Genomic DNA, 23,201 nt, shown 5'->3' on the forward strand with positions numbered 1-23,201 from the left:
ACACTATCATTTTAAAAGACTTCTTGTTCTTGATAAGAACAGGAATTTAAGGAATCTAGAAACAATTCTAATAACCAGGGCCCAAGACTTTAAAAATTGCAAAACTGAATGATAAAAAAGAAAGGCTAAGCAATGTGGAGACGATATCATGAAAAGGTGAATTCTCCTCCAGGTAAGGTATGAACTCACCACAAGCCCAGTCAAAATACCACAGTTTTCTTTTAAGCATGGAATGTAGTCAACTGAGTCAACAACTCATGTGGAAGCACCAAGAGCCAAGGAGATGTAAGACAATTTTTAGGAAAGTAAAGAGGGAAGAAGAGCACTATCAAGTATGAAAGGGGTTTCTTCAGGTACTTAATGTGGCAGATCAGTACTGACATAGTGACGGACAAATACAGCTATGTGACCCTCCAGAGAGCTTACAAACACATGAATTTATTTATTAGCAATTGCTGCCTGACACTGGTTGGTGTAGAAATAAGCTGGGTACAGTTGGACTGACTGTTTAGTAAGGAGTACTAGGATAATTGGATATGTTTAAAAATATGAAAAACAATTCTTAATGGATTAATTGTGGAAATCAAAATGTCAACAACTTGAGAAGGAAATACATTTATGATAGGTGCGAATTTATTCATTTAGTGGTTTTGTTTTTTGTTTTTTGTTTTTTCCAGGCTGCACCTGTGGCATATGGAGGTTCCCAGGCTAGGGGTCTAATCAGAGCTACAGCTGCCAGCCTACACCACAGCCACAGCAACGTGGGATCCAAGCCACATCTGTGATCTACACCACCGTTGATGTCAACGCCAGATCCTTAACCCACTGAGCAAGGCCAGGGATCAAACCTCCATCCTCAAGGAGACAATGTTGGGTCTTTAACCAGCTGAGCCATGACAAGAACTCCAGGAAGTTATTTCTTTACCCAGGCACAAAATACACAATACCACAGAAACTATTGCAAATTTTGATTCTTTGGAATTTAAAACGTTTGTGCTAAATAGACAATGTAAAGGAAGGAGGAAAACACATCATAGACTTAAAGAAGTATGTGCTATGCACATGGTAGTAGGGGATTGGTATTCGGAAAGCAGAAGATTACTGCCCACTGAAAGGAAAACCAATACCCATGGGAAATAATTGACAACAGACTTAAAACAGGCAAGTCATAGAAAACACTGGTATGAGTGAATAAGCCAAAGAGGAGATATTCAACCAGATCAAAACAAAATTTAATGTAACATGCTTTGTCTTGGAGTGAGTGTAAAGTCTGACAATGTTAAGTAGTCCGGAAGAAATGGAAAAATTAGTAAGATCATTTGGAGACCAATTATCCCATATCTGGGAAAGTGCAAAACTCTCACAGCTTTAACTATATCAGCAATACCGCATCTTGCTTGGACCTAAGAGAATCTCTAACACATGTGTTGCAGAAAACATTTAAAGCATGTACACTTCACACAGAAAGCTTAGAAATGGACAAGCTCTTTGTGACTTTTTCATTGATGAGTTCTATATGACAGCTAAAAAGCATGCGTTGACATTAAATAATCTTTAAAACTCATAATGTGATGGAAAAAACCAATTGGTTTTCATCATAAGGCATATCACACAGTGTATGTACAATTTAACATGTAAAATAATACATGCACATGTAGGAGACATATGCGTCCCGAATGGGAGTATGTTACTCATTCTAGAATAGCCATCACCTCTGAGATGAGAGGGGTAGCATTTCCTGAAGAGTCTCCTCTGGATATCCTGCCATACACTTACTTCCAGTCTGTTCCCCAAGACTCAGAAGAAGCGTGTCCATACATCCAATATTCTCTTATCCTGTTATTTTGGTTTTCAGTCATATTGCTCCACTGTTCTCTCAGCTGCAAAATGCTCTCTATCGCAACATCACCTCTTTCCCATTAGCTGGTACACATGGCCATTTTAGTCATTCAGTGAATGCTCCTCAATCTTGTAACTCTTTCTAGCTGCCAGCCCAGTGCTTATCTATTCTTCCTTTTAACAAACTTTGTAGAAACATCTGCTTACCGGATCCCAACGTAAAAGTACCATATTGATTGTGTGCCCTCTTTACAGTAACCAACTGCCTACCCCTCACGTAATAGATGAATTCCAAGTTCTTTATCATGGAGAGAATCTCAGAGCATTCATTCATGAGAGGACTACTTCCGGCAAAATTTAGTTTCTATCTTTACTAAGCGTGCAGGATAAAAGCAGGAATAAATCAGTCTGGAAAGACAAGTTTGGTTAATAGTGTGGCAAATGGAGGCTTTTGAACCAAAACAAGAATTTTGGTTTTTTTTCATTAGGAACTAAGAATCACCATCCCTGCTCGCTAAGAAAGTGGGCTTGTGCAAGTACACGTGGGCGTAGACACACACACACACACGTGTGTGCACACACACATGCATCTCTCTCTCCCCACCTTGTAGCCATCATATCTTGGTAACTTGGGTCCTAGGTTTGCCAACCTCTCTGTGTGATTGTAGGCAACTCAGTCACCTTTTTTTCATTTGGTAAAAAGACCAAAGAATCCTACCTACCTCTTGAGGATGTGGTGGGGTTAAGGGAGGTGATGTATGTGTGCCAGTTGCCAGCCCTTCATCCCTTGATGTTGGTGAAGAGTTTCTGCTCTAACATTCACATCATCTACCTAGAGAGCAGCTCAGATGCTGCACCCCAAATGGTCTTGATCCTATTCCCTTCACTCTTCTTCCATGAAGAGGGAGTTTACAGGCAGCTGGTCCAGCATCCGCTGGCATCCATTTTTGGAGGCAAGCAGAGAATGTGCCAGGGGTAGTCCTGGAGAGCGAGTCTCTGGTCCTGTGTTTCTGAAGCAGAAGAGACAGGACTGGAATAGCTTAGGAAGAAGAACCCTGAGACTCCCAACCGCAGAACAGAAGGGGCAGAAGGAGCTGTCCTGGTTAGGACCTGAAGATCAGGACTCTAGCTTTCCCCTCAAGGAAGCAAGTTGGGTCGTAAGAGAGATCTAATCATGATGTGTTCACCAGATTATAAGGTCCTGAAAAGTGACTCTCCCACATCTTCATTCAGGCCAGAATCCACCTAATTGTTGAGCTGTTAACACCCTTGTATAACTATGCCCTGAGGGAGGCAGTGGCTCTCAAGAATAATATTTCCCAGAGTTCTCTTCCAGGAGGAAGGATAGGCAGGATGGTTGTAGGGAGAGTATGTCTCTAGGGTCCAAGCCCTGGGCCGGCCTATTGTAAATGCTTTGTTGGCATATGGACCCTTCTCCTCTGCTGTTTTAGCACCAACTTAGAATCTCCCCTGGGGATCCAAGGATTGTGGTACCAGTAAGTTATTGGTCATTGTATCAGGCTACTCAGAAGCTTTTCTGATGTGAAATGTGCAAAGCAAAGGAACTGTAGTTCATCTTTCCTCTAGGATTTGACTTGAGTCGGGTTTGGGTGGTAGTTAGGCCTTCTTTGTCTACCATGCTGACGGGAGGTCTCACCTGTTTTTAGATTCATAGGGATGGCATGGGCCTAGAGGTTATCCAGTCCATTTCATGTGTGTACCACCTTTATACCTGCCCTGATGAATGGTCATTATCCTATGGCTTAGCACCTCCTGTGGCAGAGAGGTCACTCTGACTCTGTAGTGGGCCATGGTGAGGACTCTGAGTTCTGGCTGGATTTCACTCCAGGCTCCTCCACTCACTGCCTATAACTGACCTGGGACAGTTCTGGGACATAATTCCTCGTCTTTCAAATGGGAGTAATACTAATACCCTCATAAAGTTGTTGTGCGGATCAAATGCTTTAATATCTGGCAAATCCTTATAGCAGAGCCTAGCACATAGTTAGCACTAAAAGTCAATGCCAGCTGTAACTGTTATCTCATTAACTCCTATTCCACTCATGTATTTGTTAGAACCACTCCAAAATCTATCAGACTATGTGCACATGGGAAATGTTAAAACAACATTTAATTACTTTTTCCTCTACCCAAGTTTCAAGTCACACCATTCGTTTGCTCTATTGTTACCTGCCCTGTGTTCAGATCCACAACACATATTTTAGTCCCTGCTGCGTCCAGCCGTGCAGGGAGAGCGTGATACAACAAAGCACATAGGACTCCTTTGCATCTAGAAAGTGGGGGACCAGGAGGCACTCTGTTCTGCAGAACAACGTCCCTAGGCTTTAGTCCACATGGCCTGTATTAGGGAAGGTGACACAGGTTAATGAGCAAAATCAGGTGCAGGTCATGATAAAGCTATCTCTTAGTGGTTGTGCTATCTATTGCACGTGTGCCAAAATTGTTGACTGCATCACTCCGTAGTTTCAGTGGTCTCCATCATCTCCCGTGTTTGTATGTATTTGTTGCATAAGAACTGTCTCAGTAAATTTTGATTGCAGAGCATTCATCTGGTGTCTGTGGATCAATCCAGTTCTGCAGACCATGTCCGCAGCAGGTCTCCAAGTTGAACAGTCACATTCAGGGGATTGTGGGGGGGGGGTCTGTCTCCGTCTTCCTGGGAACCTATTATTCCAGCCTTTGGTTATAGGGATGGGGCAACGGTCCTCTCTTCTGTAGCTACTTCCTGCGGGCTGGGGTGACGAGTACTGGGTGGCTGGACATGGTAGGTTCCTACTGTAGAGACTGGGAAAAAAAGAAAAATAAGGTTAAACAGAGGTTTGGAATGTAGGTTGGTACTGGTACTGTTGAAGGAGGAGTGTCGTTTTATCCAAGTAGGTCTTAATGTTTGATGTGCTATTAAGACACAACAGGAGTTGGATATGGTATTAAGACATAGCTATCGGTCCGTATACATGTTGTCTCCTTTCTGTTGTTATAAGAGGGGCGCTTGAAAATGTAAGTTTGCAGCTGCCAGCTGATGCTGATACTACTTTGAGAACAGCTGGTGGCATCAAGTCTGACAGGGTACATAAAGCTTAAAGTTCTTTGAGTTCCCATCGTGGCTCAGTGGTTAACAAATCTGACTAGGAACCATGAGGTTGGGGGTTTGATCCCTGGCCTCGCCCAGTGGGTTAAGGATCCGGCATTGCCGTGAGCTGTGATGTACGTCAGAGTTGCGGCTTGGATCCCCTTTTGCTGTGGCTGTGGCACAGGATGGTGGCTACAGCTCTGATTCGACCCCTAGCCTGGGAACCTCTATATGCCACGGGAGCAGCTCTAGAAATGGCAAAAAGACAAAAAAAAAAAAAAAAAAAAAAAAAAAAGCTTAAAGTTCTTAGCACTACAAAGACTTGTGTAAAATTACTCCCATACTATTTTCTCATATGACCTTGGATGTCTGACCCACAGCTACTCTATTCTGCCTTTTTCCTCTGCTAGCCAATGCAGATGCCACTGCAAATGATTTCGGTTTTTCTGGATATGAAAAGATATACGAATTTGGGTCCAGAAAAATCCTTACCTGAAATCTAACTCTCTGGAGGCCTGTCCTGTTGGTTTTCCCAGAGCACCGAGTGCCTCCCTCCTGATTGCCACGCTGGGCCCTGTTCAGGGGGTGCTGCGGGGCGGCAGCTGCAGTGGCTCACGTTTTCCTCCATGCAGAGGCTGATGGTAAGAGCCAAACTTCAGTTCACAGTGTTTCCTCATGGTCACAAGCTCAACCAAAGTTTTGAGAGGCATTTCGTGACCATTTCGTCCCACGGAGCTAGGAATGAACATTCCTAGATCTGGCAAAGATTTTGCTGACAGGCAACTCAACATGCCGTGACTGGACGAGGCCTTAGTAACAGTTGCCAAAAAGTCTCTGGACCACCTACCTTCCTAGTCTGTTATGGTCCAGGAAAATATCCCCCCTTGTTGCATTTTCCCGTATCTAGAAATCCCTGATGTCATAGGGAACTGTATACCATTTTATCAGAGATTTCAGTTTACAGATTTGGAAATGCAAGAAATAGCAGTTTTGTGAAAACAGTTAATACAAATATACATAGCAGTATTAGTAAAGTCATAAACGAAAATGTAAGTTAAGAGCTTTCACCCTGTTCAGCTGGCTTCGTTGTTTCTTATCTTTAAAGGAAATTATATACTGGCTTTGTCCATTCAGCCTAATTTCCTAGTGTTACTAGGCTGGTTTTTCCTAAATGGCTTAATTGTTCCCAACATCAAGGAGGCTTTAGAGTCAAATTAATAGAGCCTGGCATCCCCTGGCTGAAGTCTCACTTGTTGCTAATTGACCTTGAGTAACATTAAAAGAAAACATATTTATGGAGTTCCCGTCGTGGCTCAGTGGTTAACGAATCCGCCTAGGAACCATGAGGTTGCGGGTTCAATCCCTGGCCTTGCCCAGTGGGTTAGAGATCAGGCATTTCCGTGAGCTGTGGTGTAGGTTGTAGACGTGTCTCCGATCCCGCATTGCTGTGGCTGTGGCGTAGGCTGGTGGCTACAGCTCTGATTAGACCCGTAGGCTGGGAACCTCCATATGCCTCAGAAAGCGGCCCTAGAAATGGCAAAAAAAAACCAAAAAAACCATATTGATGGCCTGGGTCAGAGGAGGTTATTAACTGGCCAGGTGAGGGGATCTCACCTAATACCATCAATAAGAGCTTTGGAAGGGAGAAACCCATCAGGGTAAATCAGACGTAAAACAACCATATGAGGCAGGTGTGGCGATCTTGGGACAGTGATCTACTTCTGATGTTGCCTTCTTTTGGTCCATGCGTTGGGGTTTTTCTCATTAGAGCCTTGTTTTAGGGTGAGTTTGAGGACAGTCATTCTGTCTATACCCCAGTCCAATGTAGAGGCCCTTCTCAAGTGAGACATATAAATTTAAGAGGTAATTTTCTTCACTTTCCTTGTGCATGTGGCACTTAGAATTCCTGATAAGAAACCTTTTATGAGGCATCCATATAGGAAGAGAAGAGATCAAACTGCCACTGTATGCAGATGACATGATACTATACATAGAAAACCCTAAGGACTCAATCCAAAAGCTACTTGAACTGATTAATAAATTTGGCAAAGTAGCAGGCCATAAGATTAACATTCAGAAGTCAGTTGCATTTCTGTATACCAGCAATGAAACATTAGAAAAGGAATACAAAAATACGATACCTTTTAAAATTGCACCTCACAAAATCAAATACCTCGGAATACACCTGACCAAAGAGGTAAAGGACCTATATGCCAAGAACTATAAAACCTTAATCAAAGAAATCAAAGAAGATGTAAAGAAATGGATAGATATTCCATGTTCCTGGATTGGAAAAATCAATATTGTGAAAATGGCCATACTACCCAAAGCAATCTACAGATTCAATGCAATCCCTATCAAATTACCCATGACATTGTTCATAGAACTAGAACAAACAATCCAAACATTTATATGGAACCACAAAAGACCCAGAATCGCCAAAGCAATCCTGAGAAACAAAAACCAAGCAGGAGGCATAACTCTCCCAGACTTCAAGAAATACTACAAAGCCACAGTCATCAAAACAGTGTAGTACTGGTATCACAACAGACAGACAGACCAATGGAACAGAATAGAGAATCCAGAAACAAACCCTGACACCTATCGTCAATTAATCTTTGACAAGGGAGGCAAGAACATCAAATGGAAAAAAGAAAGTCTATTCAGCAAGCATTGCTGGGAAACCTGGACAGCTGCATGCAAAGCAATGAAACTAGAACACACCCTCACACCATGCACAAAAATAAACTCCAAATGGCTGAAAGACTTAAATATACGACAGGACACCATCAAACTCCTAGAAGAAAACATAGGCAAAACACTCTCTGACATCAACCTCATGAATATTTTCTCAGGTCAGTCTCCCAAAGCACTAGAAACTAGAGCAAAAATAAACCCATGGGACCTCATCAAACTGAAAAGCTTTTGCACAGCAAAGGAAACCCAAAAGAAAACAAAAAGACAACTTACAGAATGGGAGAAAATAGTTTCAAATGATGCAACCGACAAGGGCTTAATCTCTAGAATATACAAGCAACTTATACAACTCAACAGCAAAAAAACCAATCAATCAATGGAAAAATGGGCAAAAGACCTGAATAGACATTACTCCAAAGAAGATATACAGATGGCCAACAAACACATGAAAAAATGCTCAACATCGCTGACTATAAGAGAAATGCAAATCAAACTACCATGAGATACCACCTCACACCAGTCAGAATGGCCATCATTAATAAATCCACAAATAACAAGTGCTGGAGGGGCTGTGGAGAAAAGGGAACCCTCCTGCACTGCTGGTGGGAATGTAAACTGGTACAGCCACTATGGAGAACAGTTTGGAGATACCTTAGAAATCTATACATAGAACTTCCATATGACCCCGCAATCCCACTCTTGGGCATCTATCTGGACAAAGCTCTACTTAAAAGAGACACATGCACCCGCATGTTCATTGCAGCACTATTCACAATAGCCAGGACATGGAAACAACCCAAATGTCCATCGACAGATGATTGGATTCGGAAGAAGTGGTATATATACACAATGGAATACTACTCAGCCATAAAAAAGGATGACATCATGCCATTTGCAGCAACATGGATGGAACTAGAGAATCTCATCCTGAGTGAAATGAGCCAGAAAGACAAAGACAAATACCATATGATATCACTTATAACTGGAATCTAATATCCAGCACAAAGGAACATCTCCTCAGAAAAGAAAATCATGGACTTGGAGAAGAGACTTGTGGTTGCCTGATGGGAGGGGGAGGGAGTGGGGGGGATCGGGAGCTTGGGCTTATCAGACACAACCTAGAATAGATTTACAAGGAGATCCTGCTGAATAGCATTGAGAACTATGTCTAGATACTCATGTCGCAACAGAAGAAAGGGTGGGGGAAAAAACTGTAACTGCAATGTATACATCTAAGGATAACCTGACCCCCTTGCTGTACAGTGGGAAAATAAAATAAATAAAAATAAAAAAAAAAAGAAACCTTTTATGCTGGAGACAACCCCTTAAATGATGCTTTTCCAGACTGTGTATATAGTCCCCTGGTTATCCTGGGACATCTGATATTTGCCCAGAGACAGATTACAGCAATCAGCTTCAGAAAAAGCTTCGATTATTGTTCTTAATACCTCAAAGGTTATAATGAGGTAACAGTGGCAAAGAACTATTTGGGAGGTGAGTTTTAGACAGTCATCTCAATACACAAACCTAGAATATGAGTCAAAACAGTCTTTTTCTTTAAAACTACCCTCATTTTCACCAAACATAGCCAAAATAGGACTGTAGAAAGTCTCCCCCAAATGGAAAACACACTACTTCTTTTTCATTATTGGGATTTCCAGGGAGCCGGGAGGAGCCAAGCAGCTGTCTTAGATTTCCCACAGCCCTGACTTCAGAAAACCTTGTAACAGAGACCGAATCCAAATTCAAGTTTTGCACGACCTTACTTTTAAAACTAGTTTACTGAAATTTTAACCTTAGTCCTGACCATGCCCCAAATTCTTCTCATTGTCCACGTCCCACAAACCTTCCATCACTTCTTGTATCCATATTATTCTGCCCCCATCTTTCCCTTCAAAATAACAAGCTATAAGACAGACGGACTTTCTTTTCTCTTAATAAAATGCCATTACCTTCCTCCATTCAACCTAGGTACAATAAGGTATTATACGTAATGTTGGTAACGCTGAAGACATGTCTATATTAGATCAACACACTTCATCTTAAGGTCTCACAACGAATATCGAATTTTTCCCCAGCTCACGTGAACCAAAAATTAATTGACTTTAGGTATTTTGAGAAGTTATGTAAGCACTTAATTTCCTTCAAGCCAACTAAGTAGAGGTCTTTTATGAATTCATTTTGGCAATGCCATACATGCACGATACACCCAAAGACGCATACAAACAAGCAAAACAGAGACATCCTATTTCCCATTTCAGAGTTTTAGCCACAAATAAGGTACAACTGTGTAAAACTGTCAGTTCCAGGAGATGCTGGATTCATATTTATGCTCCTGCAAGGGTTCCAAAATGTGCCTTTCTACACCCGACGTGGATTAAACAGAAACGGAAAGAGAGGCCCTAGACTGATGGGCGCACTTTAAATTTGCTCTGACATGATGCCAACATTCTGGGCGCACAGTACCTTCACCTGGAAACCAAGGATCATACTGAACCATGGCTTCTAACCACTCCTCTATCTTAGACTCTGTTCCCCAGGCCCCTGACAGTTTTGTCCTACATTTAAGTAACTGAGTATAATGTTGACTTTCTTGTGATGGATTCTTCTTCATTCTTATCCTGGTTTAAAGTTTCTACTTGCCGCTCACGGTCATGACTCCGTGGAGTGCAAGGCTACCGTTTCCACCGTCTGTAGTTTCACCTCTTCCTGCTCATGGCGACCTTCTCTTCCAGCCCCACGTTGAGCGCCACTCTGCTGCGTCCAGCGCTGCAGGGCAGTGGGGAATCCTGGAAGAGGGAGGGCGAAGTATAGCAAAGCACACAAGACTCTTTTACATGTAGAAAGTGGGGGGCCAGAAGGCACTCTTTTCTGCAGAACAAAGGCCCTTGGCTTTAGCCCACATGACTTTAATTAGGGAAGGTGATGTAGGTTAATGAGCAAAATCAGGTGCAGGTCATGCTAAAGCTCTCTCTTCGTGGTTGTGCTTTTGCCCATGCGCCAAATGTGTTTACTGCATTGTTCAGCAGCTTCAATGGTCTCCAGCAAGGGTCCAGGACCTGGGCTCCCCAGACAAAGGTAAGGTGACATCTTACTTCTGATTTTATTTACCTGAGGCCTCTCTCTTTTTTCTTGATGAGTCCGGCTAAATGTTTATCAGTTTTGTTGAGCTTTTCAAAGAATCGTGTTAGTTTCCTTGACCTTTCATATTGTTTTTAAAGTCTCTGTTTATTTCGGTCCTGATCTTTATGATTTTCATTTTCACACGAACTTTTGGATTGTTTCTTCTTCTTTATCTAGTTGCTTTAGTTGGAAGATTCGTTTATTTGAAATGTTTAAATGTGTGTCCTGAGGTAGGCCTGTATCATTATAAGCTTCCCTCTTAGAATGCTTTTGCTGCCTGCCGTAGATGTTGGCATGTTGTATCCATTTTCATTGGTCTCAAGGTATTTGTTGATTTTCTCTTTGAGTTCTCTGTTGACCCATTGCTTGTTTAATAGTATGTGTTTAGTATTTGTGGGGTTTTTTTCAGCTTCATTCTTATAGTTGATTTCTGGGTTCATCATGTTGTGATCAGAAGTGATGCTTGAGATGCTTCCAGTATTGTTAAAGGTATTGAGACTTGCATTGTGGCCTAACATGGGATCCATCCTGGAGACTATTGCATGTGCGCTTGAGAAGAATGCATATTCTGATGCTTTTGGAAAGTAGATATGCTCTGCTGCTTTTGGATGGAATCTTTTGTATATATCTATTAAATCTGTCTGCTCTCTGAGTTCCCATTGTGGCACAGCCGAAATGAATCCGACTGGGAAGCATGAGGTTGCAGGTTTGATCCCTGGCCTTGCTCAGTGGGTTAATGATCTGGCATTGCCATGAGCTGTGGTATAGGTTGAAGATGTTGCTTGGATCTGGCATTGCTGTAGCTGTGGTGTAGGCTGGCAGCTCCAGCTCCAATTTGACCCCTAGCCTGGGAACCTCCATATGCTGTGGGTGCAGCCCTAAACAACATAATAAATAAAATAAAATAAAAAGGGATAGTTTGGGGGGTTGTGATTAGCATATGCACACTGTGGTATATGGAATGACTGGCCAACAGGGACCTGCTGTATAGCACAAGGAACCCTGCCCAATATTCTGTGACAATTTGTGTGGGAAAAGAATCTGAAAAAGAATGGATGCATGTACATGTCAAATTGAAGCACTTTGTTGTGCAGCAGAAATTATCACAACATTGTAAATCAACTATAAAAACTTTTAAAAATGCAAAAAAGGGGCACAGTTCTGGAGTTGCCACTGTGGCACAGCATGTTAAGGATCTGGCGTTATCACAGCTGTGGCATAGGTTGCAACTGTGGGAACGATTTGATCCCCGGCCTGGGATGTGGTCCGGGTTGGCCATTTTAAGACAACTTCATGTATATTCTAAGACGGAGCTTTTCCTTTCTAGCTTTTCTTTTCTTTTTCTTTTCTGAAAGAAGAGCAAGGCAAGCACTGTCCACAGAGATGGTGGGGTGGGCCTATGATGGGTCTCCACTCTGATGACACGTGTAGCAGCTGCACTTAGAGGAACAAGTGCAGAGTCAGAGACCCACTCTGGGAAGGGAAACCACTGGTGACCCAGGAGATGACTTTCATCAGGCATCTGCAGTAGAGCCACAAGCGTGTTCAGAGTGTGGAGTTTTCTAGCACCCACTGCCCCCAGTGCCCCTCAGTCCTCAACGTCTTCCCACTGAAAGCTCACAGACCATTGTGTCCCAGTAGTTATCCCTCTCTCCATCCCTCCACCAAGCTTATAGTGACCTTGTCTTAAAAGTTCTGAGAAAAAAATCTACCCAAGTGAGACTGTCCATGACTTCATACATTTTCTACTGGCTCAAGAGGTGATTTCCTTCACACAAACTATCCTAATTTTAGCAGAGGTGTTTTGTGGCTTCAATAAAGTGCCATTTCAGACATCGTTGACCAAAGGACATCATTTTGGACAGACGGGGTAGCTCTCTAGATCAGCCCAAGAGCCAGGCAGATAATAACATTTCTGAAAGGAAATCCTAGAGCTACGAGACCACTTCCTTCCCCTTTCTCAGCAGCTGCTCCTGAGGGGACGTAAAGGGCATGGAATAATTACTAAGCTCCAAGCTCCCACAGAGGGCTCATTTGGAGGCTACCTGGGAAATAGAGAAATAGCACAAGTTCCCTTACAGCCCAGGGCTGAGATCCCTAAGGTTATGCCAGAGGTCCTGGTGTTGTTGAACAGAAACATCCCCATCAACAACCCAGGAGCAGAGGCAGGCATCCTGGACATGAGCCTGTTAGTATGTTCATTGTTGCACATAGGAATAGCCTTTGAGCGCTTGAGAAGGGTTTTTATTTTAATTTCCAGTATTGTAGCACATTGAGGAAGGGGCAATAGGTCATCAGGGTAGATCTCGGGCAGGAAGGTAAGCTCCGCAGCTGGGGTAGAACACAAGTACCAACACAGCCCGGTGTGTATTTGTACAATAGCTAGCACAGACCAGGCTATCCTAGTGCAGTGAGGGTTATGAAGATAAATAAGGCATACTCTCCATCTGTGAAATGTCAAAGTCAAGTAGGAAGGAAAAGCCCTAGAACTGGTTAAGAAAAGTATAATGAAATCTTGACCTTGTACTGTTTGGGAGGAAGGACGATGTAAACCCAAAGTGTTTTTGACCAGAAGGCAAGAGGTCCCCTAGGAAGTTTATGGGAGCCACCAAATTGAGGGGGGCGTGCACAGAAAATAGGTGGTGGGGGAGAGCAGGTAAGAGAGGGTCTCTTCAGGCTTGATGAGTCCAGAACGGCTCTACAAACAAGGACAGCAGGGGTATTTAGAGCCAGCCTCTCTGGACAGGGCGAATGGACTGGTGAGAGAAGTTTCTTTGACACACTGAAAATCCCAGAGCGAATCCTTTAGGATGACTACGGATTTAATATTCTAGCCCCCACAGGGAGACTCAGAAATTCAGGCACTCTAAAAAAAAAGGGGGGGGGGGAGTCTGTTTTACAGCCAGTACAAGGTTCTGGACCTCTTGAATATAGTGTCAGTGGATAGCACCCCTCCTTCCATCCACCCATGAATTCAGGAGAGCTATGTTTTTGCTTCCCTCATGTTTATGGAACTCAGTTTTCTAAAGGTAAAATGGAGTTGAATTATGCATCTTCCTGTGTTCACACCTTCATGCACTGGTATCTATTTCTTAGACATCTCTTTGGAGCCAGGCATTATCTTAGGCACTGGGGAATCACATGATGAGCAGAACACACAAGGACCCTGACTTCTTGCGGGTTTCTTTCTGGTGCTGAAGCTGGACTTAATGAAGTAGGTATAATCAGTTATAGCGGTATTGAAAGAAGGGCAGTGAAGGTTGATACTGGAACCCCCAGCAGGCTGCAGAAAGCTTGAGAAGTTCTGTTAGGACATTTGTGCTGGAACCTCAGGGAGGAGCAGGACTTGATGCAGGGACAGGGGCTGTTGGGAAGTAGTGCTAGAGAGAATGTTCCAGGCAGAAGGAAGAATAGCTGAGAATAACCAGAGATGAGGACTAGGGAGTGGAGTTGAGGGGAACCTGTGTGTTCAGGAAGCTGATGAATATCATAGTTGATGCTAGCAAAGCAGGCAGTGTTGGATTGATGGGCGTGTTGAATGGACAGGTCCCAGAGAGACAGTCAAGGTCAGGCAGGCACTGATGGAGGAACTCAGAGCACCCAGGATGGCATCTGCTGGCCATCAGAGGGAGAGCCCTGGGTCCGAATGGACTGCTAGTTGGCCAGTCGGAAGCTATGTAAGCCCAAATGTCAGCTCTGCCTCCCTTGCTCCCTTCTAAAGCACAGGCTACAGTGCCTGGCAGTAAGAGTCACAAGAGAAAAGAGCAGATGCAGATTCTGCTATTTATCTATGTGAGACTTTGGGGGCACCTCATTCTTTGAGCCACAGTCTCTGCATAAGCACAGGATAACAGCAGCATCTGCTTCCAGTGGCTCTGGAGGGCATTTAGGGTGTTCCCGAGTTGGGGCTGCTGGTCAGACCCCCTAGATGCAAGTTCCCTTCCTTTCACACTGTCTCCCCACCAACCTCCTCCCCCTTCTCCTCCACAGGGAGGCTCTGGCAGGAACCTCCTCTGCTGTTTGACTTTGTAGGAGATGCTCTTTATTGGGGGAATATCTTGCTTTGAGCCTGTCCTCGGGTCCAGCAGAGCCAGGCCTGCAGCCCAGTGTCCAAGTCCTGTCCTGTCCAGGTGAAGGGGCACACCCTCAGAGGTCCCTGCATCCTGCTGTGTGTCAGGCCCTCCTCTTGCTGGCCACTCAAGGCATTGCTCACCCCTCTCCCCTTCTCTGCTCCTGTGTGTTGCTGTGGGGACATATTGCTGACAGATCTGTACTTTTGATAGCAGGTTTTGTCTCCCTTTCCTAAAGGAGGATTATTCACTGTCATTCTTCGCTCCCATGTCACTTGCCCTGCCTCCCCATGGTAGGTTATAGTTCTGCATCCCTCTGCTGTCTGGTTGGCCATGAAGTTGAGTGGATATGATGTGTGCCAGTTGCACGCAAAAGCTTTACGAACCATTGTGCATTTCCATAAGCTCTCTTGCTCTTTTCTTTTTCCCTTAAGTGTCCCAAATGTGGGCTGCTTCTTCAGCCTGGGTCCCAGAATGAAGAAGAAGCATGAAGCAGTCCTAATCAGAGCCACATAAAACTTTGAGTTGCCATGCAACGTAAGCGAGGAAATAAATCTTTGTTTTTGTGCGCCAGTGAGATTTCCGGGTAGTTCCACCATGGTATGACCAAAAAGAATGATTACCACATTTTCTTTCTGAGTCTTTTTGAAAATTATTTTTATTTTTTTGTCATAGCTGGTTTACAGTGTTCTGTCAGTTCTGTCTGGACAGCATGGTGACCCAGTCACACATACATGTATACATTCTATTGTCTCACATTATCATGCTCCATCATGAGTGACTAGATATAGTTCCCAGTGCTCTACAGCGGGATCTCATGGCTTATCCACTCCCAAGGCAATAGTTTGCATCTATTAACCCCAGATTCCCGGTCCATCCCACTCCCTCCCCATCCCCCTTGGCAACCACAGGTCTGCTCTCCAAGTTTGTGATTTTCTTTTCTGTGGAAAAGAAAAGCTTTTGATTCTTATGTTAGCAATATGCCATAGTTCCTGACATGTAGCATTATTATTATTATTTTCGAAGCATTCCGAAATTTGGGTTTTTAGTTCTTCTTTGGACCCTAGAGTTATTTGGTAGAGATATTTCAGCTATTTCCCGGTTGAAAGGCCATTTTTTCCCTGAGATTGTTCTGCTTTTATTGTCTCTTTTTCAGAGGTCATTAGTTGAATTATGGCTGCTTTTTGTCATTTATTGAAATTTTCTTTGTGGCTTCATATGGTGTCTTTTCTTCCCTAATGTTCTATAAGAGCTTGGAAGGAAAGTGTGTTTATTACTACTATTGGAACACGGTGATGTGTGTGTGTGTGTGTATACACATACATATATTCACATGTCTTACTATTTTGTTTGGAAGTATCTATCCTTATTTACTTTTTCCTGTTTTTCATTTTTTAAAAGTTTTATTGAAGTGTAGTTGATGTACACTGTTGTGATAATTTCTGCTGTACTTACTTACTTTTTAACCACTTGCTCTGCCTTAGACTTTCAAGAAGGTTTTTGTCTCTTTTTATTAAAGAGTTTGTATTTCTTGTATCTTCTATAGTTTCCACTTCAAGAAAATATCTGCTGTTGTATTTAGTGCTTAGATACTATACTTTTAATGATTTCATTGTGAATGTAGGCTTTATTATTCTAAAGTAATCTGGATACAGTTTAATGGTTTTGGTCCTGATTTCTGCCTTGTTTGAGTACAAGATCACATTCTTTTTTTACATTAGCCCTCAGCTTTTGCCCACCACTTTCATTTTGTCTGAATTGCTTTACTTTAGCTGTTTCTCCTATATACAGAGTAGAATTGGGTTTTGCTTGGTGAGTCAAGTTAGAGGTTTTCTTTTAAAAGGTGCATTGAGCTCTTTTATTCAAGTAGGTCTGCCGTATGATTTTACCTGTCATATTATTTTATGTCCTTTAGCATGTAGTCTGTTTCCTGTCTTTCCCTCTCACCGTGGAATGTGTTTCATTATGCTACTACCCGAATATAACATATCCCCTGTGTTTCCTCCCTTTAGACCATATCTTTGCCCCTTAGTGTAAACAACAGTAACGTTACCTTGTCACATTTATTCTCGTTTTCCACCATCCAATACTGTTTTATTAATAGTATTATCTTTTAGTTTTTCTTTATTCTCTTGAATAAACTTAAACTTCTACTTGATAGATCTGCTTATATTATATTTATTTTCTCGGAACAGTTCCTCAAAGAAAATCGGAAACTTATTATACTTTCTATTTTTTTCCTTCTTCCATTTCTTGGTGAGTTATTTCCATGTTATTAGAGATATTAATTTATGTAATATTTTGTCACCTTTAGCCCCATATTCTGGTATATGTGTATATATGTGTGTGTGTGTGTATTTTTTTTTCTAGTCTTTTTGTTGATGTTACTTCAACCCTTTCTTGATTATCCCAAACTCATATTGTCATAGTTTCCACAGAAGGGCTGATGAGAACAACATTCTGGAGTTTCCTTACGTTTTAAACTCTGCTCATAGCCCTTATATCCAAAGTACAGATTGGCTGGCATAAAATCCTTGAAGTCCCTATATATCTTTGAGTTTCTTGGGATGCTCTTTTATTCCCTTATGGCATTAAATGTTGCTGTCCTATTGATGCCAACTGATTTTTTTCCGCTTATCAGTTCCTTGACTTTTTGGATAGGGGAGGAGCAGCTGGTTGCCAGAGGATTTTTTTTTTTATTTGAAATGTCTAATAATTTTACTAAAGCATAGAGTCAGAGTCAGAGTACTCTAATTCTGTAATGTAGTGGTGTGGTAACCACTTAATGCTAGTTAAAGGACAGAAGTATTAAAAATAGGAGTTCCCAGGAATTCCCGTCCTGGTGCAGTGGGTAACAAATCTGACTAGGAAGCATGAGGTTGTGGGTTCGGTCCCTGGCCTTGCTCAGTGGGTTAAGGATCTGGCGCTGCCGTGAGCTGTGGTGTAGGTGGCAGACACGGCTTGGATCCCGCGTTGCTGTGGCTCTGGCATAGGCCAGCGGCTATAGCTCTGCTTAGACCCCTAGCCTGGGAACTTCCATATGCTGCAGGTGCGGCCCTAGAAAAGGCAAAAAGACAGGAAAAAAAAAAAGACAACAAGCTTATGTGAGCACATGTGCCACGCACACACACATACACACACACAATATTATTTCAGGAAGTATGGAGCTGAGAACTCTTAACACTAAATCAAAACTACCCCTTCTTCATCCTATTTTCATGGATAAGGGCCCAAGAATAAGAATAACCACTGTCCCCTCGTCAGATGGAGAGTCTCTCTCTCTCTCCCCCCACCCCCATTCTGTTTTGTCCATCATCCATTCTTGAGATCCTGGGTTCTGGATTCAGGCCAAGGTTTCAGTCCTTGTTTTGCCACCTCTCTGTGTGACTGTAGGCCGTTCAATCCACCATTATTTTTAATCTCACAAAATAACTTACCTCTTGGGTGTTGTGAGGGTCAAGGAAGGTAATGCCTGTAGGGTCGTTACTGGCTGTCTGTCCCTTGATGTCGCTGTCATAAGAGTCTCTTCTCCAGCATCCAAGCTCCTACCTGGGGAGTCAGCTCAGATGCTGCCACCAGCAGGTCTAGCACCTGTTAGCATTCTTTTGGGGGGGGCAGGCATGCTGGAGAAGGTGCCAGTAGTAGTTCCGGAGCGTGGGTCTCCGGTCCTGTATTCCTGCGGCAGAAGAGACAGGACAGGGATGGTTTGGTAAGAGGAGCTCCGAATTTTCCAGTCATGGAGCAGAAGGGGCAGAAGGAGCTGAGCTGGATGGGGCCTGAAGACGAGGACTCCAGCGTTCTTCTCAAGGAAGCAGAATGGGTCACAGGATGGAGGAAACGGTGGCTTATTCACCAGGTTATACAGTCTCTTGAAACATGTGCTTGCCGAGACTCACTAGAGACTCCGATGCTGTGCCCTGAGGGGATAGAGATTTTCTCAAGAGAAACTGTCCTCAGAGATCTTTTCTAGAAGGAAGAATGGTCCACAGCATTTCCCAGAGAGGGTGTGTCCAGGGTCCAAGCCCTAGGCTGACTATTCTGGCCTCTTTGCTGGAATGTGGGCCCCTGTCCTTTGCGTCAGCAGCAACTGAAGCCAACCCTTGGGCTATAAGAACTGTGGTAAAATTGAGCTCCTGGTCTTTATTCTAGGCTATGATGAAGCCTGTATAGTGTTCAGTGTCGAAAGAAGAAGAAGAATTCTGTTTTATCTTTGGTCTGTGATTTGTCTTGGGGAAAGTTATGGTGGAAGTTACACTTTATTTTTTCTAGTGTTTTGATCGTAAGTCTCTGAATGTGTTAGATTCCTAGAGAAGAAAAGGACCTTGATCTAGTCCACCTCATGTATGTGCACCTTCAAAACAGCCCGGATTAATGGTCATTATGCTAGGACTTAGCCCCTGCTCTAGTGGAGGTTCCTGTATTTCTATAGAGAACCATGGTGAAGACTGAAAGCTCTGGTTGGGTTTCATCCCAGACTCTGCCTCTTACTGGCTATAGTTAGTAATGTGTGTGTGTGTGTGTGTGTGTGTGTGTGTGTGTGTGTTTATTAAAGTATAGTTGATTTACAATGTTATGCCAATTTCTTCTGTACAGCATAGTGACCTAGTCATACATACATATATACATTCTTCTTCTTGTACTATTTTCCATCATATTCTATCCCAGGAACTTGGATAGAGTTCCTTGCACTGTAGTGTAGGACCTCATTGCTTATCCATCCTAAATGTAATAATTTGCATCTACCAACCCCAAGCTCCCCATCCATCGCACTCCCTCCCCCTTCCCCCTGGGCAACCACAAGTCTGTTCTCCATGTCTGTGAGTCTGTTTCTGTTTTGTAAGCAGGCTCATTTGTGCCCTATTGTAGACTCCACATGTAAATGGTATCACATGGTGTTTGTAGTTAATATTATGTTGCTAATGGTCAGCCACATTGTAGCACGTCTCTGTGGCCCTCTCAGAAAAAGGGAATTCTTTCCCAGCTGGAGTGAGAGATTTTAATTAGGAAGGACATTGTGTTTCAGCTACACCATGAGGGCAAGGAAGACTATGTCTGACTATGTCTGGGGTGAACTTAGTATTTCCCTGCCCGTACCAGAGATGAGTAGAGAGCACAGCAATTTTTTAAAAAGTCAACACTAGTGAGACTCCTCAGGAATGAGAATGTGGGTAGTCTTACTAGGTGAAGACCAATGCCAGTGATCTGACAGCTCTCCCAGAGATCTAAGCATCAAATATGTGGTCATCCCTCCTCTGAGCTCCAGTGTTCAGGTAACACCTCCTTTTGCCTTTTGTCCCCCTAGCTGAGAGAGGATATAACTTCTTTCTGAAGTCTTTAGTTTCTGGGTTATCTCAGAATCTTTTTTCACCTTTTATTTCCCCCTTTTCTCTTGGGGGATATACCTATATCTCTAATTCCCTATGTTAAATCTTCTTGATTTCAGCATACCTGTTGTACTGTCTGTTTCTGGAGTAGGTCCTTACTGACATTCCAGTTATATAATAGTTGTCATATCCAGTATGACTATGCATAGTCATGATCTATTACAGTTTAGAGACTAATATTTTCCTATCTTCATTTTGCTTTCCACCAGTATTCATTGGGTGCACTTTATTTGACCACGACTGCGAAAGGTACGGTAACATGTTAAGACAGCTCCTGACTTAACAGGCATGCCATTTTAAACATAGGCGTCAAGTAAAAATGACATTTGTGTAGTGATTTCTAGCTTTCATATGCTGAACCATTGTGTTCCTTATACCTTATGACACTAGCAGAGCAGGTATTATCTTTACTATGTGGGTGTAGAAGCTGAGCTTCAGTCTTTCTCAGCTTTCTTGTAACAGTCACTTGCTTAGCTGGGCGATGAACCCCATATTCCTGCCAAAACAAAACAATGTGCGCAAAGTGGTAATTTCACTAACATGACTCATAGTTGCTATAAGATTTCTGAGAAGAGGAATTTCTCGCTGGAAAGTGCGAGGGCAGCTTATTGGAGGGAGATGACATTGGGTGTGCATTTCCAAGCGCATCCTAATTGGGGACTGTAGCCTCCAATGGATGACTTCACGTTGGTTTTAAGGAGATTCTCTTGCTGCAGAGTTTCCCCAGAGCAGCCTTCATGTCCCCATTTCTCAGAGTGTAGATAAAGGGATTTAACATCGGGGTCACGGCCATGTACATCACAGTCATCACTGCATCCTTGAGGCTGTAACTCGTCAGAGGGCGGAAGTACATGCCCATGACTGTCCCATAATACAGGGAAACAACTGTGAGGTGGGACCCACAGGTGGAGAAGGCTTTGCGCACACCCTTGGTGGATGGAACTCGTAGGACCGTGGAAAACACCAGAACATAGGAGATGATGATACATAGTAATGGCACGGAGAAAACACCAACCCCCACGTACATCATCTTCACGTTGAAGTGGGTGTCAGAGCAGGACAGCTTGAGAAAAGGGGCAGCATCACAGTAGAAGTTGGCCACTTCCTTGTTTGCACAAAAGGACAGACGAGCCGTGAGCAGAGTGTGGGGGACAGCATTGGCATTTCCAACCACCCACGACCCAACAACTAAGAGGACACAAGCCCGTGGGCTCATGATTGTTGTGTAATGAAGTGGGCGGGTGATGGCCATGGCACGATCATATGCCATAGCAGCCAGGATGTAGCTATCCGTGTTAGCCAAGGCAATCATGAAATACATCTGTGTTAGGCATTCCCCAAAGGAGATGGCCTTGCTGTGCAAGAGATAATTAACCAGTGTCTTAGGGATGGTTACAGAGGATAAGAAGATGTCGACAAAGGAGAGGTTGGCCAGGAGAAGATACATGGGGTTGTGAAGGCGACTGTTGCAGCAGATGGCCAGGATGATGAGCAGGTTTCCAGTCACTGTGATGGGGTACATGAACAGGAAGAGGATGAGGAAGAGGGTTTCCTGTTCCTGATGACCACTGACTCCCAGCAGGATGAAATCCAGGGCAGAGGATTGATTTTCTTCCGTCATCGCTCCTTTGTGAAGAAGGGAGGAGAAGAATCCAGAATTATTAAGGACGCTCTGTGTCTAACACCTTCTGTATTCACCACATTAGGTCATCTGTGTTTATACTTGGACATGCTGCATCCAAAGACAGCTAATACTGGTGGAAAAGCATCTCTGTTCATCAGTTGGACTCACTGTCAGAAAGCCATTTACCCATGTCTACGACGTGGTCATTGTGAATCAGAAGTGCCCATCCTCCAGAGGTCAGACACCTTGGATTTAAGTATTTAACAGATAATTAAATTTAAATTTGCAAGTGTTAGATATGTTGTTAGGCCCCATGCCAAAACCACGAACATGTCAAAAATACAGTTTGTGTATTCATTTATTCAATATCTATGACATAGTCTCTGCTATGAAGAAACCGGGTTCTCACACTAATTTTTTTTTATGCATTATAGGGAAAAGACAGCATTTTGGAGTATTTGAGGAAGGCATTTCATTACAAAGAATGTGTTATACATGGAGCATCCTGGAGAATTCGGTTGTTCTACTGACTGATCCCAGAAGTATTAGGTGTCTACACTGGTGTTATATGATTGTTAATCCGAGAGAAAACTGGGAATGGATTCTAGCAAAGCAAGCCTAGTCACATTCCTCCCCAAGTATCCTGTTTTCAAAGTGTATTTTTACTATGTGTCTTTTCTAAACCCTTAGGTGTATGTAAGTAGAATGCTTTTCTCTTTGGTTTTTCTCTTCCTTGGCTTCATTATTTCCTCGAAGGAGTCATTTGGTTCTATAATGTCTTCAGCTACTGCTTAGTCAGGTCGACATCTGTCGATGTAACCTCTCGTTCCTCTCATTGCACATGTGTCACACTCTAACATGCCCAACCGAACCCCATCCACTGCACACCCAACCTAAATAGTTGGCAGGTTTTTTGAAGAGGAAAGCTATACCTTGTTGATTTTCATCTCCTGCAGAGAGGCTCTTGTGAAGTACTGTTCATTTTGTGTACCAATCAGCTTGCACTCAGTATTTCTTGAATTATATCCAGGTTTACCATATGGGCTTCCCACATGTGGGGTGCTCTCAGGCACTCTCATCCTTCACTTCTCCATCCTGTCTTCTTGATTTCTTCATTTAAAATAATTTGTATGTATCTCAGCTTTTCCACTTTCTGTCTCAGTGCTGTAGTTTTGACCACCATCATTTTCTCTCTGAAATATTGAAATGCTGCCTTACCGGCTAGACTCCTGGTTCCTTCCTCTTTGGTATCTTGCACTTCATGGCCTTGCTAAGTGTTGGAGAGACTGCTAGCTGCTCACCCGAGTCTACTGGGTTTGCTTGTTGGGCACTCAGCTAGACTCTATTTCCTGGCCTCTATGTTGTGGACATGT

The 23,201-nt window shown here is 43.2% G+C and overlaps 2 protein-coding genes and 1 long non-coding RNA gene across 3 annotated transcripts in view; 1 reads left to right on the forward strand and 2 right to left on the reverse strand.

Moving 5' to 3' along the window:
* Window positions 1-10,528, reverse strand: part of LOC100516694 (olfactory receptor 1A1-like) — a 46,085-nt gene extending 35,557 nt beyond the window's left edge. Inside the window, exons 1-3 of the mRNA XM_084985682.1 lie at window positions 10,278-10,528; window positions 4,030-4,644; window positions 2,562-2,849 (exon numbers count right to left, since the gene is read on the reverse strand). The gene's annotated coding sequence lies outside the window, so the exon portion shown is untranslated. The remainder of the gene's footprint in view (window positions 1-2,561; window positions 2,850-4,029; window positions 4,645-10,277) is intronic.
* Window positions 1,770-7,173, forward strand: LOC146398321 (uncharacterized). The gene is made up of 2 exons (XR_014821690.1): window positions 1,770-4,951; window positions 5,241-7,173. It is a non-coding gene; the product is annotated as an uncharacterized LOC146398321 (long non-coding RNA).
* Window positions 10,529-19,868: 9,340 nt separating the features above from the next.
* LOC146398322 (olfactory receptor 1A1-like) lies at window positions 19,869-22,343 on the reverse strand. The gene has a single exon (XM_084985686.1). The coding sequence runs from the start codon at window positions 21,823-21,825 to the stop codon at window positions 20,887-20,889; it is 939 nt and encodes a 312-aa protein (XP_084841812.1). The 5' UTR covers window positions 21,826-22,343; the 3' UTR covers window positions 19,869-20,886.
* Between the last annotated feature and the right edge of the window lie 858 nt (window positions 22,344-23,201).

The sequence above is a fragment of the Sus scrofa genome, chromosome 12 (genome assembly GCF_054392235.1).
Source record: "Sus scrofa isolate SSC_HxYL_T2T_F1_AM1 chromosome 12, Sscrofa_HxYL_maternal_Yorkshire_Landrace_v2.0, whole genome shotgun sequence".
In the NCBI taxonomy this organism is placed as follows: domain Eukaryota; kingdom Metazoa; phylum Chordata; class Mammalia; order Artiodactyla; family Suidae; genus Sus; species Sus scrofa.

What these genes read in the sequence shown, in the direction of transcription:
- LOC146398322 (XM_084985686.1), bottom strand. Translation starts at nt 21,825, where the DNA reads ATGACGGAAGAAAATCAATCCTCTGCCCTGGATTTCATCCTGCTGGGA.